Source organism: Camelus dromedarius, chromosome 8, assembly GCF_036321535.1.
Source record: "Camelus dromedarius isolate mCamDro1 chromosome 8, mCamDro1.pat, whole genome shotgun sequence".
Taxonomy (NCBI): Eukaryota; Metazoa; Chordata; class Mammalia; order Artiodactyla; family Camelidae; genus Camelus; species Camelus dromedarius.
In genome coordinates this window covers 73,196,851-73,216,590 of record NC_087443.1, presented here as the reverse complement: position 1 = coordinate 73,216,590, position 19,740 = coordinate 73,196,851, and the positions used below count along the sequence as shown (strand labels likewise).

Here is a 19,740-nt window from a genome sequence, read left to right as displayed (position 1 = left end):
TAATATGTGTTTGTTTCCTCCATGTCTTTTCCTGGCTTGACACTGCATTTCTTTTCAGTTCTGTGTTCCATTGTCTAGGTATACCACAGTTTACTTATCCAGTCACCTACTAAAGGACATCTTGGTTGCTTCTAAGTTTTGGTAGTTACAAATAAAAACTGCTAAGGGGAGGGGATAGCTCAGTGGTAGAGTATGTGCTTAGCATGCACAAGGTCCTGGGTTCAATCCCCAGTACCTCCATTAAAAATAAATAAGAAAATACTGATTGCCCCCCCCAAATTAAAAAAAACTGCTATAAACATCCATATACAGGGTTTTTTGTATATGTAAATTTTCAACTCCTTTGGGTAAGTACCAAGGAGTGTGGTTGGTAAGGTTAAGAGTATGTTTAGCTTTGTATGAAACTGCCAAACTGTCTTCCAGAATGGTTGTACTATTTTGCATTCCCCCCAGCAGTGAATGAGAGTTCCTGTTGTTCCACATCCTGTCTAGCATTTGATGTTATTAGTGTTCTGGATTTTGAAGTGTAGAGGTTCTAGATTTTGGAATATAGAGGTATCTCATTGTTGTTTTAATTTGTATTACCCTAATGGTATATAATGTGGAGCAGCTTTTCATTTAGTTATTTGCCACCTGTATGTATTCTTTGGTGAGGTGTCTGTTCAGGTCTTTGGCCTATTTTTCAATTGGGTGTTCATTTTCTTATTGAGTTTAAGGATTCTTTGTCCTCCAACTTTGTTCTTCTTCAATGCTGTGTTGGCTATTCTGGGTCTCTTGCCTCTTGATATAAACTTTAGATTCAGTTTGTCAATATGCACAAAATAACTTGTTGAGATTTGATTGGGATTGTGTTTAATCTATAGATCAAGTTGGGAAGAACCAGCATCTTGATAATACTGAGTCTTTCTATCCATGAACATGGAATTTCCGTTTACTTAATTCTTCTTTTATTTCTTTCAAGTTTTGTATCTTGTACATATTTTGTTAGATTTATACCCAAGAACTTCATTTTGGGGGATGCTACTATAAATGATACTGTGTTTTTTATTTCAAATTCTCCTTGTGTATTGGTAGTTCATAGGAAAGTGATTGACTTTTATATATTAACCTTGCATCCTGCAGCCTTGCTCTAACAGCTTAGTAGTGCCAGGAAGATTTCTTTGTTGATTCTTTTGGATTTTCTACATAGAAAATCTTGTCTTCTGCAAGCAAAGACAGTTTTTTATTTTTTATTCTATCAGTATACTTCTTATTTCCTTTGCTTGTCTTATTGCATTAGCTAGGACTCCAGTACCATGTTGAAAAGGAGTGATGAGAGGAGGCATCCTTACCTTGTTCCTAATTTTAGTGGTTTCTCCTAATTTTAGTGGAAAGCTTCGGGTTTCTCACTTACATTATTTTTAATTCTTCTGTTGCTTTCCTTTTAGATTTAAAGGCATATTCTTTTTTTCTCCATCAATTTTAGATACTAATTCAGGTCTTTCACTGAGGAAATTAGTGTCTCTATTCTGCCCTCCATTGCTTCTACCCAATTTGTGCCATTCATTATATATTACCAAAGTTTATAATATTTATATTCTGTATGTAACTATAATTTGTGTTTCATCTGATCATGTAAAGGTTAAAAATCAGTGACTAAACAAACTAGTGAATATAACAAAAAAGAAACATACAGATATGGAGAGCAAACTAGTGGTTACCAGTGGGAAGAGGGAGGTAGGGAGGGACAAGATAGGGCTATGAGACTAAGAGGTGGAAACTATTGTGTATAAAAAAAAAATCTACAAGGATATTTTGTACAGCACAGGGAACATAGCCAATATTTTATGATAGTTATAAATGGAGTAAAAGCTTTAAAAATTGTGAATGACTGTGTTGTGCATTGAAACTTACATAATATTGTACATCAACAATACCTCAATTTAAAAAATTAGTGAATAACATTTGTGAGTTATGATTGTATAGTTGTTTTCCCTGTAAGATCTACTAGGGTGTTTGTACCAGTGGGAAAGAAAGTATAATCTTGTCATTAAATTATTTTGCTTTAAGGATAGTCTTTTAAGAATCAAGGTCAAATCATTTCTCTTATACTTCAAAGTTTAATATCAAACCATAATTTATAATTTTTCATCATGAAATAGGCCTTAGACATCATCAAGTGCTTGGCTCTGTATCCCCTGAGAAGGTCATTTTTTTTCTTTTACTCTTTTAGTGTGGTATATTATGCTAATAGATTTTTCTAATAATAAACTATTATTGCATTATTGGGATAAGTGCTACTCAAACGTGATTTTTTAAAAATATTCTATTGGATTCAGTTAATAGTTTATATAGGAGTTTTGCTTCTTTATCTTCTGTGAAATTGTCCTGAAACTGCAAAATTTTCTGGACATGGGCCTTCATGGGTTCGGGAGGAAGGATTAGCTACTGTTTCTTTTGTTTCTCTTACATGGATTTTGAACGTACAATGTTTTTTGACCAAATTGTTAAAAAAATAAGAATTCAGTCTTCTTATTTTGTGCCAGTTTTGGCAATTTATATTTTCTCAGAAATTTATGCATTTTATCTGAATTTTTTCAAATTATTCATAGTTCGTGATAATTTTACATAGCTTTAAGTATTTCTTTTATCTATAGCATTTCTCTTTTAAAAATTTTATTTTTCCTATTACCTACAGTTGCTTTTTCCTTTTAGTTTTGTGTCTTGTTTCTTTCTCTTCTCTTGTTTTTATTTATTTGTAAATTTTATTGTTTCTTTGTATCCTTTTTGTTTTTCTCCTATACAGGCTTGCTAGAAAATTTGTCTGTCTTAATATAATTCTTTCTAAACACCACTTTAGTATCCCACAAATATTAACCTGTACAGCTTTCTTTGTCATCTATCTGCGAGTATTTCATAATTATCACTCCAAATTCCTCTCTAAACTAAGAACTAATTAATAGTATGGGTCTGCTTGGTTTTTCTTAAGTCGTCACAGAGACAAGGATGCTGTTGTTTTAAACTTTCCTTTGTTACTGAGTTCTTATCTTGTCACGTTTTGGTCAGAGAATGTATTGTACATTTGATATCTATTGAGATTTCCTTTGTGGCTAGTGCATAGAACTTTTTGTGAATATCACATGTACCAAAAATTATATGTTTGGGTATTTATATATATTAACAGAGAACTTATTATCTTATTCGTATTTGCTGTATTTTTGTGTTTTGTGTTTAATTTGTTTCTGAGAGGGCTGTGGAAAGGTCTCTGATTGCTGTTTGATTATTTTTTTCCTCTTTAGTTCTGAAAGTTGTTGCTTTATGTATTTTTAAGGTTATATTGTTAGGTGCCTATGTATCTTATTTTCTTAAGCAATAGTATGTTAAAATTTAATTTACTTATGTTTGCTTGTATTATTGCATTACTTTTCCTGTTGAACAGAAATTTGACATTTTCACTAAGTTTCTTCAACATTTTATTCATAACACTTATTTACTCAAAACTGTTGTCTTTTTGTGATTGTTCTTCAATGAGCCGACTGAATCATTCCTCTAATTTGTGCAGTTGATTTTTAGGTTTGTTCCTTAGTTTTCATACTGGCGTTTTTTGTTTTTTTGTTTTTTTTTTCCCTGTTGCATTCATGAGTTAATCCTGCTGTTTCTTGGGTCCTGTGTATTTGTCTTTATTGAATTCATCTTTTTAAATTTTAAATCATTTTAAGAAAGGTTGTGTGAGAAGCGAACAAGAGGCACGTTGCATAATGATAAGGCAGTCAATTCACCAGGAAGATGTAAATGTAAGTGCACCCAACAACAGAGTTTCAAAATACAAGCAAAAACTGACAAAACTGAAAGGAGAAATAGACAAGTCTGCAATTATAGTTGGAGACGTAACTATTCCTCTGAGTACTGCAGCAGAACTAGTGGGTAGAAAATCAACAAGGATATAGAACCATACAACACCATGAGTGAAGTAGATTGAGTTGACATTTGTAGAACACTCTGCTTAACAACAGTACAATACACATTCTTTTCAAGTGCACGTGAAATAGTCACCAAGGTAAACCATGTCCTGTATCATAAAACAAATATTTAACAAACCTGAAAGAACTGTAATCATCAAAGTATATTCTTTGACCATAATGAAATTAGAAGTCAGTAACAGGTAACAAGAAATTCAAACTTGTGGAAATAACACTTCTGAACAATCTGTGGATCAAAAATAAGTCACAAGGGAAATTTTAAAATATTTTGAACTAAATGAAAATGAAAATACAGCATATCAAAATTTGTGCGATAAGCCAAAGATGTGCTAAGAGGCTTTAGGGCATTTACTAGAAGAGAAGAAAGGTCTCAAATCAATAATTTAAGCTTCTTCCTTATGAAATGAAATGAAGAGCAAAATAAACCCAAATCACACAGAACAAAGGAAATAATAAAGACCAAGCCAGAAATGAATGAAATTGGAAACAGAAGAAAAAGGAAATCAAACCCAGAGTTTGTTGGATTTTGTTTTGTTTTGTTTTTTTACTGAAAAAGACCTTTACAGTTCATAAGCATCTAGCCAGACTGGCAAAGAAAAAAAAGAAGACAAAGATTATTGATATCAGGAATGAAAGGGGAGATACTATTAGAGGCATGTAAAAGAATAATACAGTCTTGAAAAGAATAATGCAAATAGTTCTATGGAAGTAAATTCAACAACCTGGATGAAATGGACCACTTCCTTAAAAAACATTCTATTCATTTCCTGTTTCTGCTATAACAAATTATCACAGGTTTAGTAGCTTGAAACAACATGAATTTATTATTTTAGAGTTCTGGGGTCCAGAAGTCTGATGTGGGTCTCACTGGGATAAAATCAGGTGTCTGCAAAACTGCATTCCTTTCTGGAAGCTCTATGGGAGAATCTGTTTCCTTGTCTTTTTCCAGCTCCTAGAGTTTGCCAATATTTGTTGGGTTGTGGTCCCCTTCTATCTTCAAAGCCAGCAACAGCAGGTCAAGTTCTTACATCTCACTGAGACTTCCTCTTCTGCCTCCTACCACATTTGAGAACCCTTGTGATTACCTCGGACCCACTCATATATTCTCTCTGTTTTAAGGTCAGCTGGTTATCAGTTTTAATTCCATCTTCCACCTAAATTCCCTTTTACCATCTAAAGTAATATATTCACCAGTTCTGGGATTTAGGATGTGGACATCTTTGGGGGGCCATTATTCTGCCCACCACAACCACATACTATCTAAACTCACTCAAGATAAAAAGGATTTCCCTTCCCTCAGGTCCACCCTCCCTCAGGGACCCTCCCTTCAGTGTCCCCCCAGAGCCTCTGTTTTACTTTTGCCTCTGTGAATTTGCTTATTCTAGGTACCTTATATAGGTAGATACAACATTTTTCCTTTTTTGTATTATTTCACTTTAGCATAATGTTTTTAAGATTCATTCCTGTCGCCCTAATTGTCTTTTGACAAATGTACAAAAGCCAATTCAGTGGACAAAGAATATTCTTTTCAACAAAGATGTTGAAACAATTAGATATTTATATGCAGAAATATTAATCGCAACCTAAATCTCATACTTTATAAAAAATCAAAATGGGTCATAGATAAACAAGATTATACTGTATAGCACAGGGAAATATATACAAGATCTTGTGGTAGCTCACAGTGAAAAAGAATGCAGCAATGAATATATGTATGTTCATGTATAACTGAAAAATTGTGCTCTACACTGGAAATTGACACAACATTGTAAACTGACTATAACTCAGTAAGAAAAACAAAAGGGTCATAGAGCTAAGTAGAAACCCTAAAACATAGAACTTTTAGAAGTAAACCCAAGATTTGGCAGTGGGTTCTTAGACATAATTCCCAAGATAATACATAAAATGAAAGTTTGATAAATTGGGCTCCATCAAAATTAAAAACTTTTGTTCTGCAAGACATTATTAGGCAAAAGTAAGGACAAGCTATAGGTTGAGAGAATATGTTTGAAAATCATAGGTCAAATAAATGAGTTGTAGCTAGAATATATAAAGAAAATGCAATAGTAATTAACCCAATTTAAAAAGGAGCAAAAGATTTAAGTAGCTCTAAATGGACACTTCACCAGAGAGGATATAAGGATGGCAGATAACCCCGTGAAAAGAGTTCAGTATCGCTAGTCACTAGGGAAATGCAAATTTAAACTGTGGTGGGATATCACAACTATTAGAATAGCTAAGAGTTTTTTTTTTTAATGACAATAACAAGTACTGGAAAGAATGCAGACAGCTGGATCTTATGCATTGCTGATAAGAATGCAAAATGATATAGCAACTCTGGGAAGCAGGAGAAATCTTAAAGTTAATGATGTATTTACCATACATGTATACTCAACTGTTCCATTAGGTTGTTACCCTAGAGAAATGAGAGCTTATGTTCACACAAAAACTTGTATACAAATGCTTATAATTTTTTTATAGTTATCAAAACCTGGAGACAGTCTAAATGTCCTTAAGCAGGTGAATGGAGAAACAAATTGTGGTTCAGCTAAACAGTGGAATATTACTCAGCAATAAAAAGAAATGAGCTATTAATACATTAATATGTTGGGGATTCCAAGACCACCCCTATGTTTGGAGATTCACTAAAATGACATATATGACTCAGTATGTAGTTGTACTCCTGGCTAAGATTTATTATAGCAGCATGGTAAAGATATACAGCCAGATCCTAAGCGGGAGAAGACACAGATGGAGTCTATAAGAATCTGTATATAGGTTTCCTTATGCTGTCTCCCATGGAAAAGTTAATAGATTGGAAGACTTGATATTGTTAAGATGTAAATTCTCCTCAAATCTGTATTCAATATAACCCTAATTGAAATTTTAGAAGACTACATAGAAGTTGACAAGTTGTTCCTCAAAATTATATAGAAATGTTGAGGATCTAGAATAATCAGACAAATTTGAAAAACAAAATTGGAGAACATTACCTGATTTTAAGACTTACTATCAAGCTATAGTGATTAAGACGATTTGGTATTGGGTATTGTAGGGCGAGTATTTTCTCCTCATCTGTAGCTTTCTTTTTGACATTCTTAATGGTGTCTAGGAGTTGAGTTTCACATTAGTGCCAAGGCAGTTTACTGCTAGAAAGGCTTTTAATTAATGCTGTGACAAATGGATATCTTTTTGGAAGAAATGAGCCTTGACCCGTACATCATGCTATAAACAAAAACATTAACCTGATATGGATTATAGACTTAAATGTGAAAAGTAAAAAATAGGAGAATATCTTCATGAACTTGGGGTCAGTAGCCATAAAAGAGAAAAAAATGGAAAAATTGGACTTCATCAAAATTGAAAATTTATCAAAAGATACCATTAAGGTGGGGGTGGTATAGCTCAGTGGTAGAGTGCATGCTTAACTTGCAAGAGGTCCTGGGTTCAATTCCCAGCACCTCCATCAAAAGAAAAAAAAAAAGACATCGTAAAGAATGTTAAAAAGAAAACTAGATTAGGAGAAAATACTTGCCCTACTACATATGTCTGACAAAAGACTTGCATCCAGAATACCCCAAATTTGTACAAATCATGGAGGCCACAACAAAGTCATTTTTTAATGGAAAAAATTGTGAGCAGGCGCTTTACAAAAGGATTTATTGCGACGGTCAATAAACACATGGAAAGGTGTACATCACTAGTCATCAGGGAAATGCATATTAAAACCACAGTGAAGTACCACTGCATACCCAGCACAGTGACTCGCAGTGATTAAAAAGATGGACAAGTGTTGGTGGAGGAGAACACCTAGATCCCTCATACACTGATGGTGAAAGTGTAAAAGCGTGTATGGTTTTTTGTTCCTTAGTTCCCTGACCGCTTGAACGAGGGCAGGATTGAGTGTAGTGGTGCTCACATTCAGAAGGCCAGGGATTCATGGGAAGTATGGTAGAGTGATATGTGTATGCTCAGCAGGACTCTTGGTTGCAAATGGCCCAACTCGATTCTATTTAAACCAAAGAAGATGAATATGTTGTCTCAGGTAACAGTTCCTGAGTGTGTTAATGTCAGGCTCAATTACAGCCAAGTGCTTCAGACTGTCTACAGAAATCAGTCTCTCTGCACTTTCCTCTGGGATGGCTTAGTCTTCAGTCAGACCTTGGTCACAGTGGCCGCCTGCAGCTTCAGGATTATAACCTATGATGTCAAACACAGTTCCTAAACCTTATTCTCAGGATTGTCCTTGGTTGATGAACCCTTAAACCAATCATCAGAACCACTGTGAGGCCTAGGTCAGGTCCACCCTTGGACTAAGAGTGAGTGTGCAGTGGTTCCTCCCCTAAAAAGAGGCACTTGCGTCACTGGAAAAAGAGGACATGGATGCTTGTTTTGCAGAACAACCTATTTTCTCTACATTGTACTTACTTAATTTTACTTCTCTAACTCCAGTAGCTATGTCCCAGGCCCTTGCTGGGGCCTGAGAATGTAAAGGTTAGTTATCTGTGAATAGAGAGCGAGTCTGTAGCCTGGCACTGAAAACTCTCTGTGATTTGTGTGGCCTCATCTTCCTTTTGCTCATTGGCTTTATTCTCTCCCAGGCACTTAGTGCTCCATGTACTTGAATTTCTGTAGTGTCCATCCTTTTCCTCGGTTTACCTTTGCTGTTTCTTCCCTCAGAGTGCCCTGCATCTGGAATATGCCCATTCCTTATACCTCAACATGTTTCATTTCTACCCCTCTTTCCAGGCCTGGATCAAACACTTTCGGAAGCTGCCTCTGAGATTTCTTTGACCTGCATTAGTTTCTCCTCTTTGCTTTTGCCTCTTGTCTTATCCATAGCTTATCTTAGCTCTAAGTATCCTGATAGCACCTGGTGGAGTGCTGGATGTGCAGTGGAATTAATTAATAATGGACAGTTATTGTACTCTTGTTAATTTTGGAATTATCTATTAGAGTCCTTTTAATTGTCCAGCAGTACTAGGTATTTGTAAGCTGGCTTTATGTAAAAATATTTTGTATACATGTAAGTTATTGAGAAGTAACATAGCTTCCCAACCACTCTTTGATGTAGCTTCATCCCCTGTGATGTGGCAGTTCAAGTTTCTTACACAGATACAGTCAGAATAGTAGTGTTGGTGTGGCAATCGTGGCTGCATCTAAGTCTTTCTTTAAATGTCTGTTTTGACTAGAAGCAAAAATACCCATTCTGTCCCCCCCGCCCCAGTTCAATAATTTTTAGTGGTGTGTATCTAGTAGAGCTGTGGTCCTCACTTCCGTGTGCTTCAGAATCACCTAGAGGGTATTTTAAAACACGAATTGCTAGGCCTCACTTCCAGAGTTTCTGTCAGTAGGTCTGGAATGGGCTGAAGAATTTGCCTTTTTAACAGCTACTCAGGTGGTGCTGATGCTGCTGGTCTGGGACCCACGCTTTGAGAACCAGTTTACTAGTAGAGTTAACTGACCCTTATTGCACATCAGAATCACTGAAGTAGTTTTCCCCTCCGTGAGTGTTTTTTAAGAACTGGCCTTTGCTCAGTTAAGTAAAAGCATTTGGAATCTCTGCTAAAGCATGGTATGAGCTGGATTTTGTGAATATTTTTGACTGAATCAACTCCATAACAAATATAGACAAAATTCCTTTACTCCACATCTCCATAGCCCCTGTGTGATGAATATGGTACCTGTGTGATAGGGGAAGTATTGGCCAGGCTATGGTTAAGTGGGGCTAGTTCACGAAATCATGTTTTCCTTTTTCTGTTGATAATTCACTCTTTGGTCTTGGCCAATTCCCATAATTCTTCAAAATCTTGGTTTTCTTGTTGTTAACGTGACGTTAAAAACACCTTTCTCTCATTTTGCAATCATCACTGCAGGAGGCATAAATGGATGCTAAATCTTGTGGTCAGGACAAGTTTCATGAACATTATTTGCATCGTCTTGAGGTATCTCCTGTAGATTGCTCATTAGTTGTAAAAGCGGAAAAGTAACTACAATGGAGAAACTATCACTTTGGGTGATGAAAATGAACATCATTAGTGAGGAGAAGATGGACATCTGGTCTCTAGATGATGCATTTACAAGAACACAGCATCACTTACGTAGCACTGTGACTGGTAACACGTAACTGCAGTCTAATAATAAGGAAACATCAGACAGACCCAAAGTGAGGAGCATTCTGGTTTCTTACAAAGGGTTTACGTTCTTCAGTATCAATGTCATAAAAGAGAAAGATTGAGGAGCTGTTCCAAAATAAAGGAGTTTTTTTTTTTTAAAGATAGCTAAAAGGAGTATGTGATCCTAGACTGGGTCCTGTACTGAAGGGGAAAAAGTACAATACAGGATAGTGTTGGGTCAAATAACAAGTTGGAATATAGATGGTAGATTAGATAAAACATACTGTATCAATTTTAAATTTCCTGAGATTGACAACAGGTACTGTGGTTATATAAAATAATCACCCTACTCTTAGGAAGCACATTAAATTGTTTAAAGGTAAAAATAAATGATGTGTGTAACTTAAGTGAGTTAAGGGTGAGAGAGAGAGCAGATGATAAAGCAAATGGAGCAGCCTGTAGGTACCTTGTACTTTTCATGCAACTTTTTTGAAGGTTTGAAATTATCCCCCCCCAAAAAAAACCCACCTCTGCTCTACATTTCAGCATAGTTGTAAAGATTTTAAAAATCTATATAAAAATGTTTTCAAAGAGCAGTGTGCTTTTCAAATGATGGTTCCTGATGCTGCTTTGCCAAGGAAGCCTCATATCTCATTCTGTGTGTGTTCTCAGGAGGTGGTTAGCTCCTGAGGGCCCGCCAGTGGTCAGCCTCGCCCTGATTGTCCTGACAACCTCACAACAGGGCAGCTTCTGGAGTGTCTTGCCCAGTGCTTCCGATAAGGCACACTAAACAAATGTGTGACTCACCTGAACATAGTCTATTACTATATATTGTCCCTTCAGCTTTGAAAAGTATATTTTTCTTCCAGCTCAAAATGGAGTTAATCCTGACTGGGAGAAGAAAGTAATTGAATATTTTAAGGAAAAGCTGAAGGAAAATAATGCTCCTAAATGGGTAAGTTTATTGCTGTTGTGGTAGGGCGGGGGTGGGGGTGCGGGGCAAAGGTGGGCAAACTTCCAGTTTCTCTCAGTAGTGATCTACATATAATTTAACAATATATAAATTACTGTGGATGGCCCTCTTTAAGTGCATATGTATTAAAAGATTTTGGTCTCTTTTGCAACTTAAACTTAAATTCAAGCAATTAAATCCTTCTATATTGGCACCTCTAGGTGGCAGTAATTGACCATGATATTTCAAAAGACAGAAAAAAGTAGGTAGTTATGAGAGCTTTCATTATCTTTTGTTTTATTATCTTCATTTTAAAAGAACTGGCATGCGTGAGTTTTAAGAGCTCAACAAAGCAAGTGCCTTTCTGCTAACTGGAAAGTGTTCTGAAGGAAAAGCATCCTTTTCATTATAGTCAAATGTCGTCATACAAACTTGCAAGATCTTACAAGTGCTTTTGTCCACCAATTGTGTTATGTTGACCGTTGAGATCAATTGACTCCCTGATAGGGCTTGATTTTTTTGTTTGTGGGGATTGTAATTTGAATTTAGATAGATAGATGGATAGATAGGCTATGTATATGTGCTTAATGTTTTGTAGACAGAATATTTTGACTTGACTGATTGTTTTTCTTTAAGGTACCATCATTGAATGAAGTTCCCCTTCATTATTTGAAACCTAACAGTTTTGTGAAGTTCCGTTGCATGATTCAGGATATGTTTGACCCTGAATTTTACATGGGAGTTTATGAAACTGTTAACCGAAACACAAAAGCACGTGTATGTATTGGTTTTTTCATGAAACTTACTGTTTACAATTAGTAGTATTAATTTTGCCCTTGTATTGTTTATGGTAGTTTTGATTCTGATATACTCATGTAATACTGTTATTCTTTGTTTTGTGTCATAGGTTCTTCATTTTGGAAAATATAGAGATGTAGCAGAGTGTGGGGTATGTATACTTAAAATATATTTAAAAAAAAACTTTTTAAGGAGAATTTTTTTCCTAAGCAGAGAATGTATTACTTTTCTTTGGTTGATGTCTTGTGTGTAAGTTAATTCTAAGAAGTTATGTGAAATGTTTTCTTTATTTGCCTTTTACTTGAGTTTCTCTGATGTGATTTTTTTGATCTTCTAAAATCTCTTAGAATGTGGAATATTGTAAATGACAAAACTAATTGCTTTCTTTTCCCAATATCTATATACTTTTAAAAATTATAGGTTATGATGAATTCTTTTAAAATGAAAAGTTAAAAGATTAATTTAGGGCTTAACACCTGCTTACGTAAATTTGATTAAATCCTGCTCTTTCCCTAGGAGGAAAAGCGTAAACTTAAGCTTTCTTCAATAAAACAGAGTGATAGAAACTCTCTTACTTACCAGTAATGGAGGAGGGAAAGAACACAGAATCCTGGATATAATTATAGTTGTGAAAGAGGTAGTCCTGAGATGGAAACTTACTAGGAAAGCCATTATAGAGGAACACAGTGTATCTGCATTTTCGGGGGTATACTTTTCTGATAATAGGTGGAAAACATACAGAATTAAACTTAATTTCATTTAGACACCTGTCCAACATGCCTGATACTGTAACTGGGGAAAGTTTAAAATTTATTTTTAGTTTAACAGTAGAAGAAGATTATCAACATGTCAAAATATATTAACTAAAAATGTCTCTTACATTTTACTTTTTGCGTTTTTCGTATGGTTTCTATTGAAACATGGTTGGTAATTGTCAATTGTTGGCATTATCACAGATGAAGATTGACCAGACAGGTGCTTAGGCAAGACCTCAGTAGAAAGGTAGGCCTCAGTGGAGTTACCTCCATTCTGGATCTAGAGCTCTGCTTTGCAAATCCAGAATCTTGGTTTAATCAGACTATCTAGGGCTTTTTACATTCTGGGAGTCTGACTCCTTACCCAAACCTCAGTTTTAATTTATAAACTCTAATACCAGCCTGTTAATTCACCATAGATATTGTTCTTGATTTAATAAATGTTCCTGTTCAATGGGCCGATCTGTTTGGAAGAAAAGCCCTAGTTTGAAAGGTTGCCATAAAGATTATATTAAACACAAATATAAGAAATACAACTTCCTAAACTTATTTAGAGTAATGGACTCATGAAAGATGGATTCGCTTAATCTTACATACGATAACCTTCAGGTCTCCCAATGTCTTTTTTTCTTGTAGGATGTTTCCATAGTGTACATTGTTGTGCCAAGTCTAATAAAACAACTTTATAAATGTTTCCTGCATCTCTTGTTTAAGGAGCCCTAAGTCATATTAGGCTAATATATTAATACACAACTTTTTTTTTTCTAGTACATAACAATGCAGTGTCAGTATATAGCTCAATAATCTCGGAATCTAGAAATGGGAAAATAAAATAGATGAGACTGTCCATCTGTAACACTTCGAAAGGCAGAAAGTTTGTACTATGTTGGTAAAGAGTCACAAGTAAAAGCACCACACCAGGAAAAGGGGACTTTGGGCCTGGCAAGAAAGAAACAAAAACCCTAGCTTATGTATTATCACAGGCGCAATAGATGTGTCTTGGGTTCTTTTTTTTTTTTTTTTTTTTTTTTTTTTCCTTTTTCTCTTCCTTCTTTTCTTTTTTTCTCCTACAAAATACAGATTTTATTGACTTTTAGGGGATTTTTTTTTGTATTGTAAAAGTAATGTGTTTTTTGAAATAATTTTTTTTTTCAGCATTAAACATCTTGAGTCCTCTCTACTTCTTAGGATTTTCTACGTATATTTGAATATGTCTTTTAAGGAATAGTTTCTGACTTTAAAATCGCATCTTAAGAGCTACCTTGTAATGAGTATTTCATAGGCTGATTCTGATTGCTTTCTATGAGAGAGACAGTTGGATTACCATGTGCTTTGTCTTTGGAAAAAAATAGTAAAATGTCCTGTTTATTTTAAGGGATTTAATTTTGTAACCTAGAGTACTGTGTATTTTGTATTTCAGGAAGGTACTAGATTGGTTATTGCAGTTGAAGCAATTTTATGTCTGTTTTCTTTTAAAAAATAGTTGGGATTTAGTAGTTGCTTGTTGATTAGATTCAGTCTTAAATATGAAATATTTACTGTGATTTTAAGATAACATGAAAATGTGGTTGCTAATTTTTAAAGTTTTAAAAAATAAAATTAAATAAATAATAAAATTTTAAAAATGTTTTGTGTACATCACAGCCTCAGCAAGAAGTTGATTTAAACTCTCCACGAACTACCACTTTGGAAAGACAGACTTTCTATTGTGTTCCAGTGCCTGGAGAATCTATGTGGGTAAAAGAAATATCCTTTATCTGAATCTTCTTATGTGTTGAGTGGTTCCTAATTGATTTTCTTAATTAAAAAGACCACCATTTACATTTTGATTTTTTAAAAAAAAAAAAAAACAGTCTTTTTACCTGAGTGAAGTTAGCTGGGAAAAAAAATTATTCATTTACAGAGCTTGGCTTTACTTTGATAAAATCTTGTCTTAAGAAAATTTATAAAAACAACCTTAAGTATCCATCACTACGAAATGATAAAATTATGGTACATTTCTCTAATGAAATACTGTTTAAAAGACTGAGGTAGATTTAAAGAGACTGAAAAAGAGAGTACCACAATAATTAAGTTAAAAAATAGTTTTAAATTAGAACTCATTCTAATTTTCTTACAGGAAAACATGTTTGTTCTATTGAGAGATTATGGAAACATCTCAGTCTCCTTTCTATTTTTTTTTCAGTTAGTCATTTTTTTCGGCCTAGTTCACATATACTGAAATGCACAGATTTTAAAGGTACACTTTGATGGTTTGGATAAATGCATACACCCATGTAATTAGCATGCCTATCCAAGTAAAGAACTCTACCTTTTTATAGTCACCACCTCCTCCCTTAGAACCGATCACTACTCTGATTTCTTTCACTATAAAGCTTTGTTTTATCTATTCTTGAATGTCATACAAATGGGATCATATAATGTATAGTTTTAATGTGTCTGATTTCTTTTGTTCAGCTTAATTAAGATTCATCCGTGTGTGTATCCATAGTTCATTCCTTTTTATTGCTGATGGCATTTGCTTATATAATTTCCAATTGATGAGCATTTGGGTTGTTTCCAGTTTGGGGCCTGGCATTTTTTGGGTGAGATTTTAAAATACTAATTCAATTTTTTAACAAATATTTGGTGTCAGTTGTGATAAATTTTATCTTTTAAGGAATGTTCCAAAATCATTTAATCTCAGTTCTTGAATTTATTGACATAAAGTTTCATAGTATTTACTTATTTTTCTTGTAACATCTAAGGGATATCTAGCAATGATTTCCTTTCATTTCTAAAATGTTAATTTATTTTTCTGTTTTATGCTTGATGAGTACTGCTAAGGGTTTGTAAGAGAACTAACTTAAAATTTTCTGTTTTCTGTTTCATTGACTTCTGCTTTTATTATTTCCTTCCTTTTTTTGGTTTTATTTTTTTTTCCTACCTTCTCAAAGCTCACATCATTCATTTCAAATCTTTCTTTTCTAATATTAGCATTTAAGGCTATAAAATTCTCTCTAGTCTCTGCTTTAATTGGATCCCACAAACTTCGACTTGTTTTTAACTCTAATTCAGTTCAAAGTATTTTCTAATTTCCATGTGATTTCTCCTTTGATCCTTGATCCTTATCTTCTGTTGATTTCATTCTCATCCTTTGTGCTCTTGTCATACATTTCACTTGTGCTTGTAGAACCTACAGTGTATTATTATTTTTGCTTTAAACATTTGTCTCCTACATAAATTAAGAAATGAGGGGAAAAGTTACATCTTTTATATTTGTGGACAGTTACCGTTTCCAGATCTTTTTACCTTTGTTTTCTGTCTAGAATCGTTTCACTAAACCTTTTTTTTTTTCAAAGTACAGATCTGTTGGTGATGAACTTTCTCAGCTTTTGTTCAACTGAAAATGTCTTTATTTCACCTTTATTTTTGAAGGATATTTTCAGTGGATATAGAATTCTTGATTGATGGGTATCTCCTATCTTTGACACTTTAGTGATACTTTTCCACTGTCTTCTGGCTTGTTTTTTGATAAAAGGCTAGCTGTAACTTGTATCATTGTCCCCGGTATGTACTGTGTCTTTGATTTTCCTCTGGTTGCTTCTAATACTCTTTGGTTTTCAGCAGCCTGACTATTATGAACCAGGTGTGGGGTTTTTTGTGTATTTATTTTGCTTGGGTTTTGTTGAGCTTGAATCTGTGGGTTGATATTTTTCAGAAGATTTCAGTCATTATTTCTCCAAATATTTTTTCTGTCCCAGTCTCTCATCATTTTGTCATTTTCTGAGACTCCAGTCATATAATTGTTAAACTAATTGTTGTTGCCCTCCAGGTGATTCAGGGTGTTTTTTAAATCTTATTTTTCAATTACAGATTTTTTTGTTTGGTTCTTTTTCTTTGTTTCCACATTTCTGATAATACTTCTCATATGCTGACTCACATCCATGTTTTCTTTTAAAATTATAAATTTTACAATTGCTTTTTAATGCCCTTGTCTGCTAATTCCAATATCCTGGTCATCTCTTTCTCTCTTTTTTTTTTCTTTTGAATGTTTTAATCCCACTTAGCCATGTTTTTCTGCTCCTTCACATAACTAAGGATGTGTTATGATTAATTATGCTAATAGACAACACTGTAGAAAGTTTAGTTTTATTTTCATTTCAGAAGTGTTGAATTTTGTTCTGGCAGGCAGGTAATTAGAGTGGATCACTTTGATCTTGTCAAGGTGTGGTTCTGGGATTTGTTAAGGTAGATAAAGAGTAGCACTTACAGTGCAGGATGTCGTTCTTACTTGTGAGATGTGCTATTTCTGGGCCTCACCTAACTGTCCAGGATGATCAGCAGGATCCTATTCTAGTTCTGTACAATCTCCAGAAACTCTGTATAGCTCCCAGCCGAGCAGCAGCTGCTCTCTGCTAGGCCTGTGTTTGCAACTCCTTCCTCTAACCGTTCTGCACATTCCAGGTACTTCAATAGCCCTGAACTAGGTGCTCTGTTTTCTCTACGAGGGAGCTCAGCCTCCCCTTCCTTTTGTTGCAGTTCGGAAAATTGCAAGAAAAGAGCTCCCTCAAGAAAGAGCTGGGGAGAATGTGGAGTTTACTTGCTGTGTTTCTTCTCATTTAAAGATCATAACTTATGCTCCGTGTTGTCCAGAGACTGAAAACAGTTGCTTCGTGTCTTTTGTCCGATTTTACAATTCTTTACAGCACAGTAGGGGGCATAAGTTTGAGCTGTTAACTCTTATGACCAAAACTAGAGGTACAGCCTTCTTCTTTTTTTTTTTTTTAATTTTAAAAATTCTTTTTTTATAATTGAAGTATAGTTGATTTACAATATTAGTTTCAGATATACAACAGTGATACAAATTTTTTAATAGATTATACTCCATTTGTAGTTATTATAAAATATTGGCTATATTCCCTGTGCTGTATAATATGTCCTTGTAGCTTACTTACTTTATACAGCAGCCTTCTTTGAAAAATATATTTTTATTTTAACCAAACTGCCAAAGTAGTAGTCTTTTATTAGTCATATAATTAGCACTAAGGATATTCCCTGGTTCATGGTAATCTTTTCTTAACCTTTCATTTAACGCCTATGTTAATGCAAACCAAGCTCGAGTCAGTCCTTCAACATCCTACACTCCCAGTCGCCACAAGAGGAGTTATGAAGATGATGAAGATATGGACCTACAGCCCAACAAACAGAAAGATCAACATGCAGGTGCCAGACAAGCAGGTAGTCTGTGCCAGCAGGCTTTCTGTAGACTTTTGCTCTCTTGCAGTAGAATTGTTTTCAAAATTAATTGTTGTATAATGTAGCTCTAGATTTAGAAGCTGGCAGTGATTTGTCAACCTTGCTTTCAAGTTTATCAGAATTACAGGCAGTTTGGAGTTTTAACAGTTACTCTTTGGTCAGACTATGCTTCATAATCGAGCAGTTAGGCATCACTTAGTGAGAAGTGGCCATTCTACTATCAGTGTTTAAGGGTCTCAAGTTGGTTAGCTGAAAAAGCCTTTTATCTTTTTTCATGTTTATTTTTTTAATCTCAGCTCTTAAGTAATGAAGGCATAGTACTCCCTCAAAATGATGTATTTGTATCTGAAAATATCCTTTCTTATTTTCTTTTTGGAATAGTGGTACTTTAATTTAATGAGACTAAAAATATCAGAGGAAAAACATGAAATTGTGGTTTACTGGATTACTTATTCCTAAACATTAAAGCAAATAACCCTTAGAATAGTCACAGTTCTATTTATTCTATTTACATAAGTTCATAGTGGTTTATTTATTGAAATGTACTTAAAACAATTAATTCTGATTAAAACAAGGAGGGCAAAAGTTGAAATTTTCTAAGAGAATGAGAGAATTTCAGAATTGGTATATATCATTATTGTTTTCATCAATCACAGTTTTTATGAGCAGTGAATTCCTTCATGTGGCAGGTAGGTAAGTGTGTCTTTATTTCTCCTTTCATGTCCAGTCACTTCTTTTTAGCACCTTTAATCTGAGGGCAAGTTAAAGGCAGAGGAGGTAAAACAAAACAGCCTAGTCGATTTGAATCTGTAAGATTGGGTTGAGAGGGCAGATGTAAGTGGTAAGCAAAGATTTACTAATGAATTTCATTAACTGTATATTATTCTACTTTATAAGTTCATATAGTATTTAATGCTAAGGCATATTTTAATGATTTTAAAATTGGAATGTTTTCTAGTAAATATATACAAATGTGATAATATTCTTTCTTTTTCTCTACCCACCCCCAATTGTTTATTAAAATTAATGATGTATCAAAACAGCAAATAACATACTAGAATCCAGGATATATGGTAATTTTTTTTTCTTTCTTACCACTAAGCAGTTGATGCTCCTTTTTAATTTCTTGCCCCTTTGTTTTGAATGTCATACTACAGGGTTTTTTAATACATTTGTGTGCATTATTTATGAAAAGTCTGCCTTATTTGTTGGTTTCTAGGCAATCTATCAGGCCATATATATATATGTATATGAGCTGTTTTGGAGATAAGTGTAGATTCACATGCAATTCTAAAAAATAATACAGAGAAAGCCTGTATACCCATGACCCAGTTTCCCCCAGTGGTAGCATCTTGCATAATTATAGTAGAATATCATAACTAGGAAATGGATATTGATATAATCCACAAACCTTTTTCAGAATTCACATTTTTACATGCACTTATTTGTGTGTGTTTATTTTATAAAAGTTCGTCACATCTTTGGATTCATGTGACCACTACCGTAGTCAAGATAGAGAACAGTTTATTACCCAGATCTCTCTTGTTACCCTTTTATAATCACACTCACCTCTCCTGACTCTCCCAACCCCAAGTTCCTGATCCCTGGCAACCACTAATTTGTTCTCCATCCCTATGATTTTGTCATTTTAAGAATGTTGTAAAATGGAGTCATATCATTGTAAAGTTTGTGGATTGGCTTTTTTCACTCAGCAGAATTGCCTTGAGATCCATCCAAGTTGCTTCTATCAGTAGGTTATTCCTTTTTATTGCTGAGCGATACCATGTGGACGGCAGGCTCTATTTTGATTCCAACTAGTTTTCAGCCCTAGTAACTATTTTGGGGATAGAGGCCATTTTTAAATGATCTTTGTATCCCAAACAACTAGTCTGATTCCTGGTACCTAGTGGGTGTTAATAGAT

At 34.3% G+C, this 19,740-nt stretch overlaps 1 protein-coding gene across 2 annotated transcripts in view; it reads left to right on the top strand.

Annotated features, from left to right (window-relative positions):
* Positions 1-19,740, top strand: part of MCMBP (minichromosome maintenance complex binding protein) — a 46,333-nt gene that overhangs the window by 8,001 nt on the left and 18,592 nt on the right. For both annotated transcript variants that reach the window (XM_031461866.2, XM_031461867.2), the window contains exons 2-6: positions 10,945-11,030; positions 11,664-11,804; positions 11,935-11,976; positions 14,225-14,326; positions 17,656-17,800. In XM_031461866.2, the coding sequence (XP_031317726.1) occupies positions 10,945-11,030; positions 11,664-11,804; positions 11,935-11,976; positions 14,225-14,326; positions 17,656-17,800 (516 nt within the window). The remainder of the gene's footprint in view (positions 1-10,944; positions 11,031-11,663; positions 11,805-11,934; positions 11,977-14,224; positions 14,327-17,655; positions 17,801-19,740) is intronic.